At 42.4% G+C, this 20193-nt stretch overlaps 1 protein-coding gene across 1 annotated transcript; it reads left to right on the top strand.

Annotated features, from left to right (window-relative positions):
- Nucleotides 1–1976: 1976 nt before the first annotated feature.
- S100Z (S100 calcium binding protein Z) lies at nt 1977–19896 on the top strand. The gene is made up of 4 exons (XM_058044548.1): nt 1977–2177; nt 17508–17610; nt 18413–18570; nt 19723–19896. The coding sequence occupies exons 1-4, from the start codon at nt 1977–1979 to the stop codon at nt 19894–19896; spliced, it is 636 nt and encodes a 211-aa protein (XP_057900531.1).
- Nucleotides 19897–20193: the final 297 nt, after the last annotated feature.

A 20193-nucleotide genomic window follows, 5' to 3' on the forward strand; every position in this document is an offset into this window, starting at 1 on the left:
GACATATCAAGAAAACAGCAGGACTGCTGCTGCACAAGGCACCTGGCCAGCATACCAGATACACAGAAGATGTGGCTGGCACCACTTGTGTGCTGCACTTTGGAGCATATTGAAATGTGCTCTGAAGTTCAGAAAGAAAAAGGAGACAAAGACTGGGGCAGCTAAAGTCCTTGTCAGCTGTGAGGAAAGCTGCTGCTGAGCAGGTTTATCTGACTAGAGAATGTGTAACAGCAACAGAAAGAAGTTAGAGGCAGACACTCGGGTAGGAGTAAAACCAGCACAGCCAAGAATCACATCCCCCATTGCAGTGTCTCAAAATCCTGCTACCTTCAACATTAGAATTTTTGGCTGGCCTCATTTGAGTGTCATGTTTATGAACCTCTTTATTCACTTTGAATCAGGACCCACAGTCTTCATTGGATGGCCCCTCATTCCTAAAGGAGAAGATAATGTGAGTTAGTCCCTTACTGTCTTGTCCATCCACTTGAAATTCTGTAAGCCAGTATCATATTCCCTCTTAGGTACTTTGCACATTGAGGTGTCATAGCCAGTTCCTTCCCAGTCAGCCACTCAGCAACAGTCTTGTTTCCTTTCTCTCAGACCTTCCCATTTCCATACACTGTCTCCAAATGACACATAATAGTCAAGCAGTGGATGGTACAGTGATGACTTCTATTTTGCACTGTGTTGCTTACCCAATAGCCCTGACTATCCATTGTTGGTTTTTTTTTTTTTTTTTTTTGCTCCTGCTCCTTAACAATGAGCTGGTATTTTCATGCAGCTGTCTAATTACATCTCTTTTCTGACTGGTTACAGTCTTTTCACAAGCCATAGTTCTGTAAGCCAAGTTAGAATGTTAGCTGCAAACTTTTGTTCCTCGGTGCTTTACCCTCTTCAGACCACTTACAAACACAGAACAGTACAAGTCTGGCACCACACTGGTGAGTTACTGGCATAGTGATGACTGACTTTTTCTGCTACTGTGTATTTCTTTCTTTGCAATCACTTATTCTAAAACAACCTTCCCTCTTATTCCATGGCTAATTCTACTTTATTTGAAAATCTTTGATCAGAAATTTTGCCAAAAAAATCTTTTGGAAATTCAAGTAGACTGGATATGCTGGATCACCCTTATCTCCACTTGTGCTTGGCCTCTTCCAAGAACTCCATAAAGTTTTTAGGTCCAGAATTCTCTTAACAACAACAGTGGTGACTTACCAGAAAGGTCAAGAAGTTCCATAGTGATGACCCTTCTTAGACTCTTCACTGTCTGCTCAGTACTTGTACTGAGCTCATGGAACTATATTTCCCTTGACATGTCAGAACCTTTTATTGATTACAGCATTGGCTCCCAGTAGTCAGGTATAATTCTGGCAAGAGATTATACTTCCAGTTAGTAATTCAGCTATTTTGTCTAAGTTTTTTCATAACTCCTCAATGAATACCACCTGTGCTCACCAAATTTAGCATTCATTTTGTCTGACTGTGGTATGACGACTGAAGATATTTAGCACATTATGTTGTAACTGCCCTGGGAATCAAGCAGTATAATGCCTACCTACAATAACAGCCATTTGGGACCTAAGTTTCATTACAGATGTATTTGATCTGTCATAGGCTCTTTGAACATGATTAATAAATAGCATCACTCTTAAATATGGCATAAACACAGTAGTCATTTTGATTCAACCACAGCCAGGAGGGTATATATTACCAACATGTTTTGTCTCAGGAGTGATAACCTTCTTTGGGTTTGCAGGTAAACATTCTCCAGGCACTGTTTGCTAGCAGGACCAGTACAACAGGCTGGCTACATAGTCAGCTCTCTGTCATCCAGGCCAAGGGAGGTGGAGATGCTTCAGATAATGGAAAAAAGACTAGAGGCTGTGAGGGATGCATGGAATGCTGTGCAGAGATGCTGTGATCACTTCTCTCAATCCATGAGGACTCAGTGATCCAATGCTAGATTTTGTGACATGGATTTTTATGTCATTGAAGTGTGTCCACAACCAGCTTCCCTGATGGTCTGGCCAGCTTTTGGAGGCCAGGAAAAGGGGGAAAAGGTCTATTTGCGTGAACGTGGAGACAAGGAGGTTCATAGCTACCCTGGAGTTCATAAAGAACCCGGGATTGCATCTGTGGTACAGAGTCAGCTCAGTAGTACCAAGGACCACCTGGTATTTGTGATTAAATCCTGCCAATCTCCAGTGTCTGTGCCTCAGTATAGAAGCAGCATTCCAAGTGCAGAGATAGCTAGCATATCCACTCCCATGTCTCTGGATACCCTGCTTCCCTGCCACATGGCTTTTGAATGCTATGTGCAACTTGTATCAGTGTGGTGCTCACCTGGATATTGCTTTTTGCCAGAGCATAGAAGTGTCCACAGGAGAGAATGAGTGTAATCTCTAACACCTGACCCATAGCTAGAGCCCTAATGTAGCTGTAACCTAGAGACTGCACCTTCATGGTAGAACTTGCTACACCTGGTTCCATGGGATTATTATGCATGTTGTAAAGCAGAGTCCTGCTGCTAAAGTTAGGTCTGTGTTCGGAGTTCTGCATGTCAACAAGGTCTGCAGGTAGCACACACATGGACTAAGCCTCAATCCTTTGTTTCAAAAGTGTTAGTAATATGCAATAAAGAGCATGAATGAGCACTTGTATAGTGAAGCAAGGCAACAAAATGTGGGAGGAGAAGAAAAGCCTAAATTTGACCAGTCTACGTATGGAACTTGAGAAATGCCCCGATAACAACTCTCAGCTCTATCAGTAGGTCACCTCCAGGTATTACAGCTCCCATAACCATTCAGTTGGTGCAGAGATCTTTGGTGAAACAACAGGCAGGAGAGATGTCTGTGTTTTAAAATACTTCTAAAAATCAATGTATAGTAATTCTTAAGGCTGGCAGGATTTTAATTGTCAAACATGCATCAAATGGTGGGTGCATCTGAGAACAAACATGAGTGGCATGAGTGAATATCTCTGTTGCAGTTATCAACTACATTTGGTTCAGCAACGGCACTCCAGCTTTGTGCCTCACCTTCAAGAAGCAAACTGCTAGGGACAGAGTTCAGTGTGTTGAGTCTGAAGTGCTGTTTATTTAATAATACCCTTTCCCCTCCCTTCCCCAATTTATAGCATTTACCAGGCTTTTAATGGCCATGTGATATCTTGGAGAGGAGATAAATACTCTTCCATAGTTCATGGTATGAATACAGTTCCTGTTGCTTAGTAAGGGCTTAGTTCAGGGAAGTGTTGAACATTTGGGCTAATCTGCCTTTAATTATATGGCAGTGTAGCAGTACAGAACACTATCAGTATTCATGCTTTCTCCACAGAGTCTGAGTTCAGGACAGTATGTACTCATAGTGTTGAGGTTTAGCAGCTGAGTCCATGCTTCCCCAGCGGAATGACTGCAGTAGGGACTGCTCTATCACATAATCCTGTGGACTGCAGCAAGTGGAGAAGTAGAGCTCATTTGTATGGAGCCTGTGTCTGTGTATGTAAGCACTTGGGAAAAAGGAGTAATTTGGGTGGGTAAAACAAGGGGGGATATGCTGCTTCTTTGGAGAGGGTAACCCACTAAATAAATGAAATAATTAACTTGAAGAACATAAATTAAAAGATAAAATGTGATGGGTAGGAGTTTCCTTAATGTGCTGAAGAGTGTCCTGTGTCATGCATTTTCAAAAGCCAGGGGGACATAAAACACAAGAAGCAGTCGATGAGCCAAAATGACTGCATTGTCTCGGGAGGGAGCGCCACACTGTGGTGTTCCCTGTATTTAGCTGGCGGTGACTCAGGACTAGCACATACTTTCAGATGGACACAACAAGACCCTTGACATTTCATCTTCAAATCCCAGTCTGGCAAACCTGTCTGGCTTTCTGTGAGTGGATGAGCTGAACAACATGGTTCAAAGTGTAAAAGTATCTCAGACAAGCCCCTAGCACTAATCCAGGACATGTTGGAGGCAAGTGGTGCTGTATCCCATTCAAATGAAGTTGCCTGCTTTGGTTTGAAGTCACTAATGTGTCTCCATTAATTTCAGGAGCACAGCTTGAAGTGCTCGGGATGGCTGTATTGTAGTGATATTTTATGTGAGCTGGGGTGAAGCATACTATTGCTATGAAGAGTGATTTGATGGTGAAATGAAATGAAAGAAGTTATGGAACTGTTCTGTCATAATTTATAAAGACTGTTGTGTGTATTAGGCTGGTTGCCTGGAAGCTCTCTGTGTCACTATGACTAAATAGGCAGAGTCATGAACACTACAACAATAGCCAGTAAGATTATCCTCAGTAAATGTCTGAGTGACTGCCAGACCCTGGGTGAGCTGACAAGGCTGAGGAGCCTTGCAGCACTCCCAGCAAGCATGGCGTTTTGGTTAGCAGGGTCAGCAATGGAGATGACGAGGAAAATCTCTAAAGGTGATGGTTGGTGAACTGCTTGTCAAGGGTCTGTTTGGTCTGATATTTCTGAAGAATGCAGGTGTCTTTTTTCAGGTTTGCTATTGAAGGATGTAGGACTGGCTCCAGCATCAGCAGAAGTCAGCCCACAGTGAGGTCTGTGTAATCAAATTCTGCAGCTTGAGCCAAGAGGGTGCTGAGGAAGAGATGGCAAGAGTGAGAGGAGAGAGAGAGTCCACTACCAGCTACCTTCACTTTGGTAACTGCTATAGCAGGGCATGAGCAGATGAATAACAAAGGTTCTGTCTCTAGGACATGGGACAGCACAGTGGAGATACCTCTGCCAGGCATGGGGAAATGGCACTGCCTGACATTGCTGCTAAGGTCATGGTTTCCACTGCTTACCCCTGAAATCAAGATAGCAGGTCTTTAGAAAGCAGCCCTCTTGTTTCAACAATCTTTGATCTTCCATGTGTGGTTTAAGTTTAAACAGTGTTTGGCATGAACACCAACCCTAGAGTCTAGGTTGTAGCACTCAAAGACACTGAACCAGATCTGTCAGATGTGATTGGGAAGAAGAAGGGCTCCACAGGGCACTGTGGCTTGGGGACCGTTTGTGTTCCAGTTCAGGTAGTGGTGTCACTCAAGTGTGCACATGGCACACATCTTATGCCAGCCGATGCACAGTTTCCCTTAGCATGAACTCACGGTGCCTCTTTGCTGAGCAATTAATTCTTTTTTCAAAGAGAGAGTTCCTCACAGTTTGTGAGAAAGTGAGCTCAAGACACACATCTCTACTTTGGTATCCAAGTATCCTAAATGAGTAGGCAGACACCTGCAGAAGGTAATTCATCTTTCCTGGCAGCCACTTTCCTCCCTCCCAGAGCATCCACCGTCCCCATGAGGAGCCGAAGCCATTGCACTAAAGTCAGAGATGCAAGGTCTTCGGCTCTTGGTGTTTCCGTGGAGTAGACAGCCCTCACTGAGATCACACCCACACTGTTGCATAGCAGCCTCCTAGCTTCAGGAGGCTCACAGTGCTGGGAAATGGCGCCGTCTGGGCAGACAAAAGGGACAGGGCGAGGTGCCGGACCACAGCTTCTCAGCGAAGGTGGATAGCTACGTGTCACACGCCAGCCAAGCTGCCAGTCCAAGCCCAAAGAGGTCGGTGATGTTCAGGAACGAGCTGACGACTCCGTCGATCACCGGGGGAAAGAATGTTACATACGGGATCATGCTTTAACTTTCCGAGTATCGGCAAACAGAGCTGATACTGTGATTAACGGCTCCCTCTTCTGTTTCCAACTGTTATTGCACACTCTTTAACAAACAAGCATGAAAGACAATCCGGTTTCCGTGTGCTGTGCTTTATTTTGTAATTCCGCATTTCAAAATACACATACATATCTGATGTAAGAGAAGAAAAAGGACTTAACAGGTGATATTAAATATCCCTGCTAGGTTTGGGATCAGGGAAGGAGATTGCTGGGGAGATATGGGTCTCCTGGAGTGTAACTTTCAAAGCAGATTATTCTCACAATATCTTTCAATCTCCTTTGTTTTTTCTTTGATTTGAAACACTGCTAAAACCAAATCTTCAAAGCATAAGCTTATCTGAGCAAGAAGAGGTGTCTATCTAAGTCTTTTAATCTCCAGATTTCTGGAATAGTATGACAAGCCAAAGTTTATTGTCAGTGATAGTTGATTTCTGTCTTTATTTCCAGATCATCTGAGCCCATGTGAAGCTTTCCATTGAGGAAATGTTGCTTCACCTGCAACTTCTGCTTTTTACTTAATGCATATTTACTATGGCCATTGTAGTTACAAATAACTATGTGTTGCTGAGAGTGGTGGCTGAGGCTGCTTCACAAGAGTGGACTCAAGAAAAAAAATGTACTTCTAAAGTAAGAAATCAATCTTTGAGCAAAAGCAGAGCTTGATATGCACCTAATTTTTGCCATCTATCCAATATAGGTTGGATATTAGGAAAAAGGTTTTTATGGAAAGGGTGATAAAGTACTGGAATGTTTAAAAAACATCCTGGATTTGTTTAAAAAAAGATGTGGCACTTGCTGCCATGGTTTAGTTCAGATGTTAGGGCATGGGTTGTACTCAATGATCTTAAGAGTCTCTTCCAACCTAGTGATTCTGTGATTCCTCAGTGAGGAATTGTAATACTCTTGCAAGATGCTGCAAGTCCTTGTCTGTTTGATATCACAGGCAGAAAGTGGGCTGGGATGCGTTTCTTGAACTGCAGCCCATTGTGTCAGGTGAGTCAGGTACAACTGAGAGTGCTGGACCTGTCCCACTAGTGGGATTGCATCATTAGAGGAAATCAGAGCATCTGCCTTTCATTTTACTGCAGACTTTTCTTGACAGTAACATGAAGAATGGGGAATGCCTGGGCTCAGTTGCCTGATGAAAAACATAATTTGTTATATCATTTAGGAACTTTCCACAGATCAGCAACATCTGTCATTTGTTTGAAAGTTCCATGAGTGGCGTAATTTTGCATGGATAATCCCTACAATAAAAGACATCAGTGCCTCTTATTTTTCAATGACTACTGGAAGTTACAGCATGTGCAATTAATGAAGGTACCATAATTAGAGGGCTGTACAATTAAGGCAGCAGTCACTAATGATATAATACTAGTTTCTGACATACTTCTGTCAGAGTATGCCTCCAAGGAGTCTTAACAGCCTCCGTTATTTGATATTGCTTCTTTTTATCTGAAAATAAGGATACTTTCACTTTTGTACCAAAAGGAAGATATTTAAATATCCAACTCAACACAATAGAAAGAGGACAGTAGCATAAACTTGCTCCTGCAAACCCACCAGCCTCTTATATTTGCCAATTACCCGAAGAAACCAGAATATTCTAGAACAAGAGAACCAGTAGGGATGGTGATATCATCAAGCTTTTTAATTCACTAATGGTAGTGCTTTGTGTCATCAAAAGTACACCTAAAACCTCATTTAACAACAGTCGCTGCGTATGTGTCAGTGTATTGTCCTGCTTTCACTGGAAATAACAGAGTGACAATGAACTTAAAAAAAACCTTTGCAAAAGAGTTAGTTTAGAAAAGATTTTCCATACAGGTAAAATCTAATGTCACACTAAAATCACTGAAAAAAAAAAAAGGCAAAAAAATACTTGCAGGGAAAGTAAAAGTAAAAACTTTAAAATGTTGCACATCATATTAGTCACTGACATTCTCCTTTTCATAGCTCAGGGACTCTTATATTTTCAAATATCTGAAAAGCAAATAACAGAAATTCATATGAATCTGATTATGAAGGAATTTCTGTTCAGAGTGATATATGCTTCTTAGAAGGTACAATATTAATATTATTAAACTCTCAGGTATAACAGATATAGAAAACTTACTGCAATCACAGAGTTTGAATGCAACCTGTACAATGTCCTGTGATTCCGAAAGAGTTTAAACAGTGTTATGTCACTCTTTGAAGTAAAGAGAAGACATTTTGATAAAAGGTTCAGCATGACAGGGAGGAGATGAGGAGGGGGCTGTGAATGTAACTTAAGCTTTTTTAAGGCTTTGTTCAGCATGACAGGGAGGAGATGAGGAGGGGGCTGTGAATGTAACTTAAGCTTTTTTAAGGCTTTGTTATAGAAGTACTTGGGAAATAGAACAAGAGCAATAAAACATAACATCCTTTTAGAAGGCAATAGAGCAAAGGATTTGTGGATGACTGCTCTGTTTCCTACAGCAGACATGATGTCTTATTTTAATGGGACATAGGCAATGCACATTTCAGTGTAATTGCTTTGTAGGTATTCTATCCTTCAAAACTCTTACTCACCCATTTTAACTCACTTTGGTGATTTTATTTCCCTCTTTTTCCAAATTTTGATGATATATTTTAACCATATTTTGATGATATATTGATGATGTGTATTGATTGCGTAACAGTTCTGCAATCACCTGTGTTTGCTTTGTCGCTTCCAACATCTGTGTCTTTGGTTTTATGCACTGAAGGTGTTTGCTGAAACGTTAATTTTTTTTTCCATTCATGCTAATTTTCTGCATCCAATGTAGCAGACCTGAATGTGAGCTAACTGATCACCTACAGAAAAGAGGCTTCCTGTAGCAGGATGATGGGAAATGATGCACAACCTTGTAAGAAACTCAAGCTGCAGACTGTGATGCGATGAAGGCCACTAGAGCCAGGGGAGCCCTTTGCAAATGCAGGGGCTGAAATGCTTCAAGTATTATTCATGGGAGGTGCAGAAGCAAGGATAAAAACAGCAAAGAGAAGTGACAGAGGAATCAGAACAACAGTACCCAGCAAGTGCTGGCAAGGCTTGAGAATATGTTTGTGTGGTTTCCAGAGACACACAAGTGCAAGTGCATTCTGTGTCACCATGCTGGGCTTATACATAGCCTCTTGGCACCAGACATGCCAGGTGGCACAGGGCTGTGGTATGAGATTGGCAGTGTGTGGCCAGGGTGTGAGCCAGGAGACCAACAGGAAGCCCAGGGACAATCACATTGTTTGACATGAAGGAGTTCCCTGACTGGCCAGGTACAGCTTGCATGAGATATGGCTAGCATGTGGTACCTCCCAGGCTTTGGGAGCCAGCAGCTCCTGCTACTGCCCTGCAAAGGGAGGGATGGAGGCGCAACAGAAGGGGTGGTGCATCTTGCTGGTACATTGGAGAGTATCTACACACTGTCGTGTATTATCAATTTCTCCTCCAAATGGAGAGAAAACATGCAGCCCCACATTCAAAGGTGTGAAGAGGAAATTATGCCTGTTGACTTTCTCCGTTACTTCCACCATCTCAGCTGTTCTTGATTTTCACATGCATGCAAAATATCTCTGGGCTCAATATTTATGGTGCTCGTTAAACCAGGAACAACCAACTAATTTCCTTGTCTTTTAAAGACAATTAAATCAATTGTACATTAACTACCTCTGCCTCCTAATTCACATCAGCCTCTAATGCTCAAGCTGGCTTCTGCTGATACATGCATTGCACCTGTAGGGTTGGTCCAGCTTCTTTCCTAGTACTATCAGAAATTCACTTTTCTGGAGCAGATCCCTCAGAGCAACTGCAGCTCTAATAGCTGTAATAATATCCAGGGAGTACTGTAAGCACAATGAATAATTACTTCTTACCTTCTCCGTGCCGCTGTTCAATACACATAATTCTTGGACATTCCCAGTTACATACTTCTGCAGGTTGAGATGTCTTGCATATTTAGCTCTTTCTAACATAGAAGCTGTTTCTTTGCTGTTCTTATAATTCTGCTGTACTGAGAGGAAGATGAAGATGGGAAGACTGCCATGATGTTCAATAAATGGCCTTCCCTTGAGCTCAGTGGCATAAAAACACTTCTGGTTTTTTGTGTTCCATTTCTTTCCTAGCCCTGTTTGTTTTCAGGTTCTTACTGAACCAACAAGTTCACTTGCAGTAACCTCAAGATCTCTCTCATTAATTCTTATAGCCAAATAAGAGCTTAAAATGTACCCATGACACTTTGTGTTTAATCTGTGTTGAATTTATCTGACACTATATCGCTTCATTTCATGAGGTTCTCTTGCATCCTTCACAGCAGAACTTTAGCTTGTATCAACAAAAAAAGTATCCATTCATTCTCCTTCCCCTTCTGAAATGATCAATGACCATATTGATTAGCACTGCCTCCAGAACATGTGCTGTGAGACCCCATTGCTTGTTCTGCTCCCAATAATTTATTATTACCTATCTTCCAGTTAGACATCTCCTGTGTGATTCTTTTCATTGTATCCCATGGCAGCCTTAAGAGTGAGAAATGCTTTCTGGGAAAAATGTGGGCAGTACTCAGGGAGGTCAGTCATCACAAACTCCTTCAGGGAGTGCCAGCAGATTTGCATTGTGACTGTTCTTTACTTTTCCCCAGTGTACTGTGTTTAGTCGTGTTCCCACCCTTCTGGTTTTCAGGTGGGTCTCTACCTCTTTGTCCAACATGACAGCAGACCTGATGTTCACTGGCTCTCTGGGTAGCACTTGGCATAGTACCAGTCAGTTTTCCTTGCTGTGTTCCTGAGCCAGAGGCTCCCATTGTTCATCTACCTCAAGTTCTAGAAGTCTAGGCTGGATTCCATCCTGTCCTGGCTTGTTACCTGTCTTTTTGAGGATCTGTCCTATCACATCTTCTGCCTTCACTTCAACTGGGACAGATGCTTCAACATATCTCTTTCGCTATCCTCTGGGAACCTCTTCAAGCTCCACCACAGTGAAAACACGTGCAAAATATTTAGACTTTCAGCCACGTCCTTACCTGTTTTTAAAGCCTTTTTTTTTATATCCTCACCATCTACTGATTCTCGATGCCCTCTTGAGGTTTCTTGATCCCATTGCACTTGGACAAGAGTCTGTGGCTGTTTGCAGAATGCTCCGGTAACGTTTCTGGTCAACATTACACTACTCTAGACTTTTCCTGCATTTACTCTTCAAAGAGGAGCATTAACCTTAAGTGCTTCTGAGCTTTCTTTTTCCCTCTGCAGCTGATAAATTTGGGATGAGTTGTTAAGGGCCAATAGTGGAGTACAAAGCCTGACTTCAGCAAAGCATGAGCTTAAATTCCATTATTTTAACACTGACCTGTATTAAGTACTTAAATTCTCTGCAGAGTTTATAGCTCTACTAACAAGGCTGCGAGCAATGGTTATTTCTTTCCTCCATAATTTTTAATGATATTGCTTCTTGACTGGTGTGCTGTTGACAATGCTGACCCCTGTACTGGGCTTAAAGCAGTAGTGAAACATCTGTGTGTACCTTGGAGCAGACAGGAGGGGGTTCCTCTTCCTTGGTTGCCACAGCTTTGGCATTTGTTGCTAGCTTGAGATCTGGAAGAAGCAGTTCTTCAGCAGGACACTAAGGGGCAGCTCCAGACCGAAGGAATATTCCTACTTTTTATATACACACAAATTAAGAGAACACTATATTTTCCTCATTTTTCTATATTGATTTAACATTAGTAGTGCCCAGAAAAACTGAATCAAGTTGATCTGGAATGCTTTTTTTCCTGTTGCATTTTTACTACTTAGTTTGGCACTGGTGATGAAGAAGGTGTGAATTTATTTGCCAGTCATCTGTAAATGGGCCCACTTGAGCTCACAGGGTGGGTAGAGAAGATGGAAAAATGCAGTGATCTCTGCATCTGGAGTTATGATGGCCACCCCACACACCATGGCATGGTTAAGCACGTGTAGCATTACATAGTTACATGGGGCAGGAGCCCTCACTGTTCAGAGATGCTCCTTGGCAACAGAAAGGTACTCACACAAGGCCCTGGAGTCCCATTCCCAAAGCAGCAGCTGCTGTATGAATTCTTGGAAACCAGGAAGGAGGAACTGAGACAGGAACAATTCAACAACCCACCTAAGACTATGGAAAATCTGTGTAAGATTTTGTTACCACTACAACTTATTAGGTGCCTTGCTCACCATCCTGGGACACAGGACCACTGCCTGCAAGGAGAGATCCCAATAATTATGAAACATAACCTGGACCTAGCTGCAAAACCGTTGTGGAAGGAACCAGACATTGGAGTGAATCAGACTGAAGACTGCTGCATGTTGGTATGGATTAGAAAAAACATGAGCCAGTCAGAGCCACCATATCTCCAAGGGATGGGTTTGCCCTACTGATCAGCAGATCTAATGCAAGGAGAAAGAGTATCCTGGCTTTGTTCAGATGGTGATGTATTGCCAAGTGGTAATGTGAGCTGCAACAGCCAGCTGGCACTGGGTGTGTGGTCTCTGATTACCAGGCTGCTCTGTAACGGGACCCTTTGCCACTACCTGGGCACAACTGGCTCAGATTCTCCATCAACACCAAGATATTTTACACTATTTTGGCATCCTTCCTGGGTGTAGATAGACAACGTTAAATTCATAAATTTCTTGGCTGATACACAGCTGGACAGATCTCTCTACTTCAGAGGCATAAGAGGAAGAAAGAATTGTAGCCAGAAATACTTCTAAACTCCAATTTAGGGTTAATGAAAGTTTTCTACATATTTTACATATTCATATACAGCACAGTGCATTCATATACAGTAGATGTTGCCTTCACAGGCTAATAATGGACAGTTGCTCACAGAGGTAGGAAATGGTGAACAATTTTCTACGAGGAGGAGAAGAAAGCAGTATGTGGTAACTGAAGTCAGTACCTCAAATACTGACAATGCCACAATTTCTGTGCTAAGTGGATATCACAAGAGGAACGACAACTATGGGAACAAGCAGGATTCAATGATCTTGACAGTTCAGTGAAAAAGTCACTTATGTATTTGGAAAAGAGGTGTGTAACTTGTTCAAAACAGGATTCAACCGAGAATATAAGGACACACTTCAGTTAGGCAGCCCTTGAAGTGTAACCCATTAAAAAAGATACCTAGAGTAAATTACCAAATCTAGGTGGTAAAAGCTACTAGCAAGACATTTAACTGTTGTTTGCTGTTCTGTTGCCTATGGGATCACAGCAATTTAATCAACTTTGAAGATGTCAGCTGGAACCTACAGGGGAGGGAGACATTTCTTATGTAAATTAATAGATCAATAAGCCACCCAGATATGGCAACAAACTACCAATGAAAATGCTAACCCTCCTAAAATGCAAAAATGCTCGTTATAATTTAACAAGAACTTCTAACTCAAATGTAAGTCTCATAAACTCCTTAATCTATTTAATACACTCTAGTCTAATCTAGGCTCTAATCCAATATAGGATTTTTGTTGTGTAGTATAAATGTCCTTATGAACCTTGCATTTTTGCCTCCCATTTCACCCTTTTCCCACTTGGGGACTACAACACTGATTCAAAATATGTGCATACCAAGAGCTGTGTGAGTTTGGGAAAAATAAATAATGACAGTATATGGGTGGGAGGCTGACTTGCCTTTCCCAGTGCAATAATTACTTTTGAGAAAATGTTCCCCACATGCATTCTGGCAAATGTTGAAAGCCAAATGCCCTAAGCACAAGATTCTCACTCTTAAGCTGAGTAGTATTTTACTATGGCTTAGAGTGGCACTTTATCAACTGCTCTGACTTAAAGGCAGCTTGTGTCATGTTGTCTCAAGATCAAGGAGAAATCCTGGTGAATAAGCCAAAGCTCGTTCCCAGCTGTGGAGGAAGAAGACTGCTGATCTATGTCAAAGACTGACTATTTTCAAACAAGTCAGAGCTCTGCTCATTTTTTGAGGAGCAGAGACCTCAAAAAGAGTAATAAGATTTTCTGCCTGTGATCTGACTGTCCCATCTCCAAGTGGGAGGGGAGGAACAGTACCATAGACCCTCCTAGCTGGGTGCGTGTTTATATTACCCTAACCAAAATAAGGGGAATCAGTCCTGCATGTTGGGTCCTTTTTCAGATTTACAGGGCAAGGAACAACCTTCCTTTCTCTCAACAGCCTCCAGTGAAATCACAAAATCACAGAAAACTTTGGTTTGGAAGGATCACCTTAAGGATCACCTGGTTCCAGCTAATCTGCAGTGTCCAGGAGCACCTTTCACTAGACCAGGTTTCCCAGAGCTCCATCCAGCCTGGCCTTGAAGACTCCCCAGCACGGGGCATCCAACTTCCTTGGGCAACCTGTGCCAGTGCCTCACCACCCTCTCAGAAAAGAATGTGTTCCTTTTATCAAATGTAAACCAACTCTCTGTCCATTTGCTGCCATTACCCCTTGTCCTGTCACTACATGCTCTTTTACAAGCCCTTCTCCAGCCTTCTTATCAGCTCCCTTTGGCTACTGGAAGGCCACAATTAGATCACCCCAGTGCTTTCTCTTCTCCAGGCTGAATAACCTCAGGTCACTGAGCTTGTCCTCACATGAGAGGTACCCCATCCCTCTGATGGTCTTCTGGAAGTCACAGTGACTGACTCATTGTGTATGCCTAGGTCTATCACTTGCTTGAGAAAACATGGCATACGCAATTCAGCCTTGTAGACTACTTGTGCTAGGCCAGGTGGAGACTCTGCCTCTTTGCCTTCTGACACTCACAAGCACTTCCACAGGGCACTCTTTAATGTTGAAACACTCATTGGGAGAGTAGGTAAGGGTCAAGGACGTAACCTGAAAGGGACAGTGAAACATGGAAATAGATTGGGTGAGTCAGGGTGGACTGCTAGATAGATAGACTGCTTCCAAATTTATTTTTGAGTTTAAGTGAAGAGTCAAGACTATTTGAAGGTCATTTATAAGGTCAAAGTATTTGTGGTAGTGGTAGGTGGTGCAAAAAGGGCCAGTGTTCACCACTGTACTTTGGGATGCTCAGACTGGATATTAGGGCAGTCATCTTTCACAGGGAGATAGTGCAACACCTAAGCAGGTTACCCAAGAACTTGTGAAATCTCCATCCTTGGAGGTTTTTAATATTTACCTAACAAAACTGTGTCTGTCTAGTCTAATGCTGAAGATTATCCAGCTTTGAGCAGGCAGTGGAACTAAGCATCTCCAGTGGTTCTTTCCCACCAACACATTTGGCAGGCTCTGATGGACAAAGTTAAGGCATGAATGAGGAAGACACCATCCTTCACCATGTCTACAGGCAGTCCTACGTTCTCTGTCAGCCACATCTGATGCTGCTCCTGTGCTTAACCTGCTGGAAACTAGAGTGCAGGGTGAGAACTGATGGGAGAGTGGCGTTTGCTGACACAGTCAGGTCTTGGCCTGATACTGAATTGCTTTACAGGCTGTGCTGAATTTAGTTATCTTCAGTGCCAACTGGTTATCATACTAAACCAGATTGTTCTGGGATGTTGGATGAGGTGTATGAAACAGTTTTGACTGATTCATTGATTGATTGATAATAATGAACTTTGAGTATACAGTGCTGGGACTTGCCTTCATAGAAGTTGTGAGACATCTGCTGTCACTGGAGCCACTGGCAGGATTTTGCTAGCAAGGGAGGAAAGGACTTGGTCACAGCAAAATGTGTGGACCCCTTGAAAAGCAAGCTCGCTGCGGCTGCTCCCTGTGTATGTCACCCACTAATGGGTGGAAAAGAAGGTTCCTTGCACAATTAGCTGGAGTGAAAGTACCTGTAGAAAGAATCTGCGCATATTATATCACTGTATAAATTATTGAGCTGATGTTCTGGAGATAATAGAGGAAACCCTTTCTTTCTTCTGTCCTAAGGATGGCAACTCTGAAAGTTTACACCTGCTTCCTGGAAGTTGTACCTCCTGTAGGCTCTGCTTAGATAATTAATTTGCAATATTCATTAGTCAGAGGATCAGTGTGATAATATATAGACAAACAGAGGTATTTCATGCTTATATATTGAGTCAGCTGTGGTTTTTCTTCTGGGCGTGGGTGAAGTTGCTGTTGAATAAATGGCAAAAACCCACATAAACCCAACAACAAAAAACAACCAAGTATTTTGATGTTTATCTGTATAATATTTCTGAGCAATAGTTATAATCATTAGTGAATCACAGGCAAGACAGAACCATGTGGCTGTAGCTACATTAGGAGCTCCGTGCTTTTTCTTCTCATCTGCAGACACAGAGGATTCCCAGAACTGAGTGGGAGAGATATGCTGTGCCTGATATCACTCATCTTCTTCTCTCATATGCTCTATATGATCCAGCTAGATCCCAGTGTTTATAGGAGGACAGAAGCACAAGGACAACTCCTGCACAAAATCGCACCCATGAGCTTTCCCCAAATACAGAAGAGGTATGGAGAGCAGCTCTCCTCCTTCACTTTCCTCTGACTGCAGGAGAGATATGTTCTTCTTGTTCCTCTGGTTTCTACCTTAACCTTTTATAACAATTCCCTGTGTGCTGGCTTGCCCTTCCCCGGTGAGTACTCCTGGCCACAGGGATGGCAGTTGCAGGTGTATGCCCTGCACACAGGAGCCCCTAGCCAGAGGGGCCTGCGTATTTTGGAAATGAAACTTTACACATGGTCACTTCCCTTATCACTGGGATCCAGTATTTCTATGTGTTCCACCCCCTCTTCTTCCCTCCCTTTTCCCCCAGAGGCCCACACAAGACCCCCAGGTTGTGGAGTCTTGTCACAACAGCACAGGCAGAAGAAACACGTCTGAAGGCACAGGAGGCAGGCAGGGGTGTGGGCTGAGATATATAGTAGTAGTCAAAATTAGGAGTGCTTGGAGGATTTCAGAGCTAAAAACAATGCCCACCTAATTCTCTTTCCCTCTGGCTGGAATGAAACAAAGAAGGAGCTGCAGCTCCACTGTTTGTCTGCACAGTTGTGCTTGCTGGACAAGTGTGTGCAGCTGGTACAAGGCTCTATTAAGGGAAACTAAACCCTCAAGCAAACTCACAAGCAGTTTTCTGTTTCGTGTGTCTGTTATAAAAACCCTGGTCATTTGTTATTTGGGGTGGTGCACCCTACCATGGTAAAGCTGTTTCCTGTATCCCTCAGCCATCAAAAGTTCCTGAAGTTTGGGCAGAAGACACTTATTGCCCTTCTGGGGCCAGGTCGTTTATTCAGAGAAAGAATACTAGGCTGCAGTTTTTGTGCAGGACTGTAAAAATGAAGCCAGACTGTTGTTCAATGTACACTGCAATTCCAGGTACACTTTCCACTGATACTGGTTCCCTGATTTCCTCCTGGGGACTACAGCAAGAATTTCATTCGTCAAGAGAAAATGTTTTAGGTGTACGGAGATATCTGACAATTAAAGCAGATATCTCAAGGGATATGTGGCAATCTCACAGGCACGCCTACCTCCAGGTACCCAGGCACCTTTGCACTCTGGCTGCCAGCTGAGGCAGTTCTACTGTAGAAATGCTGAAAGACAGATTAGAAAATGCTCTTTTAAAAATGGTGGAAAGTTGTTTTATATCAACTTGGTGATTGTTAGCATTTTCTAATTTTGACCTTCACGGCCCTGAATGGGCATATTTGTAAAAGGTCAATGATAAAAAGTATCCCATGTGTTCCAAATGCAGCCTTTACTCTGCCTGGTGAATATTTTAGTGACCCAGTTAGAGCAAGAGGCTTTTATTGAACAGAGTAGGCAAATGCAGAGGGAAACAGAAGACCTGTCATCCCTGTGACAATTATACGTCTGTCTCTATTTGTGTAATCCACCCTCTCAGCCTGATAACAAGAGCCTGTGTATGGGTTTTGAAAGGAAGGTGACCATCACCTTCTGTAATCTGGGTATTTTCTTGCATACACCTCCGCTAGCCTGTAAAGCAGGTAAGTCTTAACCTCTGCATTATGATATTGTTTAGGACTCCAGTCCTACTCTGAAGTGCATTATGGCTTTTTAATTTTTCTCTGGGGCTCATTCAACATGTTTCACTTATTCTTGATTTCTACTTTCAGTTACTTTTGGAATCCACTACTTTGCAAGTAATTGCATTTCCATCTGGTTTTTTATGTTGCTTCCCTGTGTATCTTCTTACTGCATGCCCAATGAAGCAAACCTTGGGGATGATCAGCTCACATCTGTTTACTGCAGGCAATTTATAGGAAAAAAGCTCAGCCCAAGAAAATATGACTGAATAAATTGACAGATGGTACTTATTCTTATTACAAGTGATCTTCCTCTGACCACCTTTGAACTGGTGTGGAGCTTTCTACGTAAATGCACTTTTACTTTCCCAGATGGAATTTTTTGAAGACATTTTCTTGAGAAAATTTTTAAATTATCGGGAAAGAAAGTATGCCTTCATTTTTCCTGTATTTTCAGGTATAGGCGCAAAAGTTTTCCTTTTACAGCAGCTTTATAAAATGGATACACAGTAGCTTGTTTTCTTAAATAAAAATCCTTTCTTTCCATTTACCTTTTTGAATCAATTGCTTATGAGTTCAGGACCATGGGGGTTTTTTTATTACAGTCCATCCTTACTCACACACAGCCAACAGGATGGATCAACTGAAAGCCTGACTCTTAGCCTAACAATCTATGTCTTCATCTGGCCCTCCTTCCCTTCCCAGAGACTGGCCTTTGGTTTGACTCCTGGGCAATGTCAGTGACCATATCTTTGCCCCACAGCTCTCCTGCTCACTGCGATGACCACTCCACTGGAAGATGCAATGGACACCTTGATCAGGATTTTCCATCACTACTCGGGCAAAGAAGGAGACAGGAACAAGCTCAGTAAAGGAGAACTCAAGGAGCTCCTCACCAGTGAGCTCACTGACTTCCTTTCAGTAAGATGCAGCTTTTGAACCTCCTGGGTGTCATGAGTGGGTTAAGCAGCTATCCAAGTGCTTGGATAGGGATAGCACCTCCTTGTGCAAGGCCCATCCTGTCACAGTCTCTCAGATAACAGTTCTTTGTGGAGCTGTACAGAAGAATATGATGTCAAATGTCCCATTTGAGAAATATGTTTTCAGAGGGTGGTCAGTATCCTCCATGTACCACTGGCAGCAGAGAAGGGTACTGGTGCTCTGCAAACTCCACGGTGGTTTGAGTGGGAGGGCTAGGCCAGCCTAGGAGCAGTAGCAAGATCAATGCTAAATAATGGTCAATTTGTTTGTTTGTTTGTTTTTAATAATAAGGCATAAATAAATCCATTGAATATTTAAATGCAGCAACCAGTTGTCATGCAACCAGTTGTCATGAGACAGGAAAGTATCTTGTGCACACTGGCCACACAGTACTGATCTTGTGTGTCCTGCAGAGAGGTGCTAAGGAAATCCTTTCAATGATAAGCTGCTGATTAGAATATCTCTTTGCATGTTTGTTGTGTTCTACATTACACAGCATAGATGCTTTTATGGAATCAAAGCTTTAAAAATAATGGTTTTATGAATCCTCTTAATTATAAAAATTATTGTGGACCTTATCCCAGAAGGAGTTTCTTTACATTGCATTCATTTCCTTGAATTGGATTTTCTTTTAATCTTGGCTATTGATTTATTATTATGAGATTCAATGTTCTTGCTCCCACTGAATAGGATGTTTTTTTGCTGACCAGAGTTCTTCTGAATTTAGTGAATGGATATATAACATGACAATTTATGAGTATTCTGTTGGAAATCTAAGTACTGTTTGTCAAGGGATGATACAGAGAAATGCACTTTACAGATCCACCTTGGCAAAAGAGATCCATGTTTAGTATCTCCTAAAATCTGTTTGACTCATTTCAGTCCTTATTAAGAACCTGTATACCTTTTTAAGGGCTGCACTCTCTTTAGTTTCTGATGTTGCAGTGACTAGAGATGTATTACTGTTCAGGTGCATATTTAATGCAGCCTTTTATTTAATAACACCAGCCTTGTAACACAGCAGTGGTGCCAGGCGTGTCAGAATTGCGCTTTCAAGACCTGCACAGCTAAGTCACTTTTCTTTCTCTCTAGGGCCAAAAGGACCCCCTCCTGGTCGATAAAATTATGAATGACCTGGACTCCAATAAGGACAATGAAGTGGATTTTAATGAATTTGTCATTCTGGTTGCTGCTTTGACAGTGGCATGTAATGATTTCTTTGAAGAACAGCTAAAGAAAGAGGGATTTAAAAAATCCTCGATGTAATCAATCTCCTGTCCGCAAATGCAAGGAAAGCATGCCTAGTTAGGTAGCCCTCATTGGTGTTTAGTAAATGCAAACCATAATTCCCCCAACTGTTACTGCTCTAAGACATTTATGGAGCTAATCAGCAGCTGGTGTAAGCTGGACCACAGCCAGCTTACACTACTTGAGATGTGCAGTATTTCCAGTCTTTGCACTCCATGCATCTGTAACATGCCTTCATCAGTTGGCCAGGTCAAGGGCTTGGGGTGACAGATCATTTTGGCACGAGTTGAGACTTCTATTTCTTCAATGTCAGTG

Source organism: Melospiza georgiana, chromosome Z, assembly GCF_028018845.1.
Source record: "Melospiza georgiana isolate bMelGeo1 chromosome Z, bMelGeo1.pri, whole genome shotgun sequence".
In the NCBI taxonomy this organism is placed as follows: domain Eukaryota; kingdom Metazoa; phylum Chordata; class Aves; order Passeriformes; family Passerellidae; genus Melospiza; species Melospiza georgiana.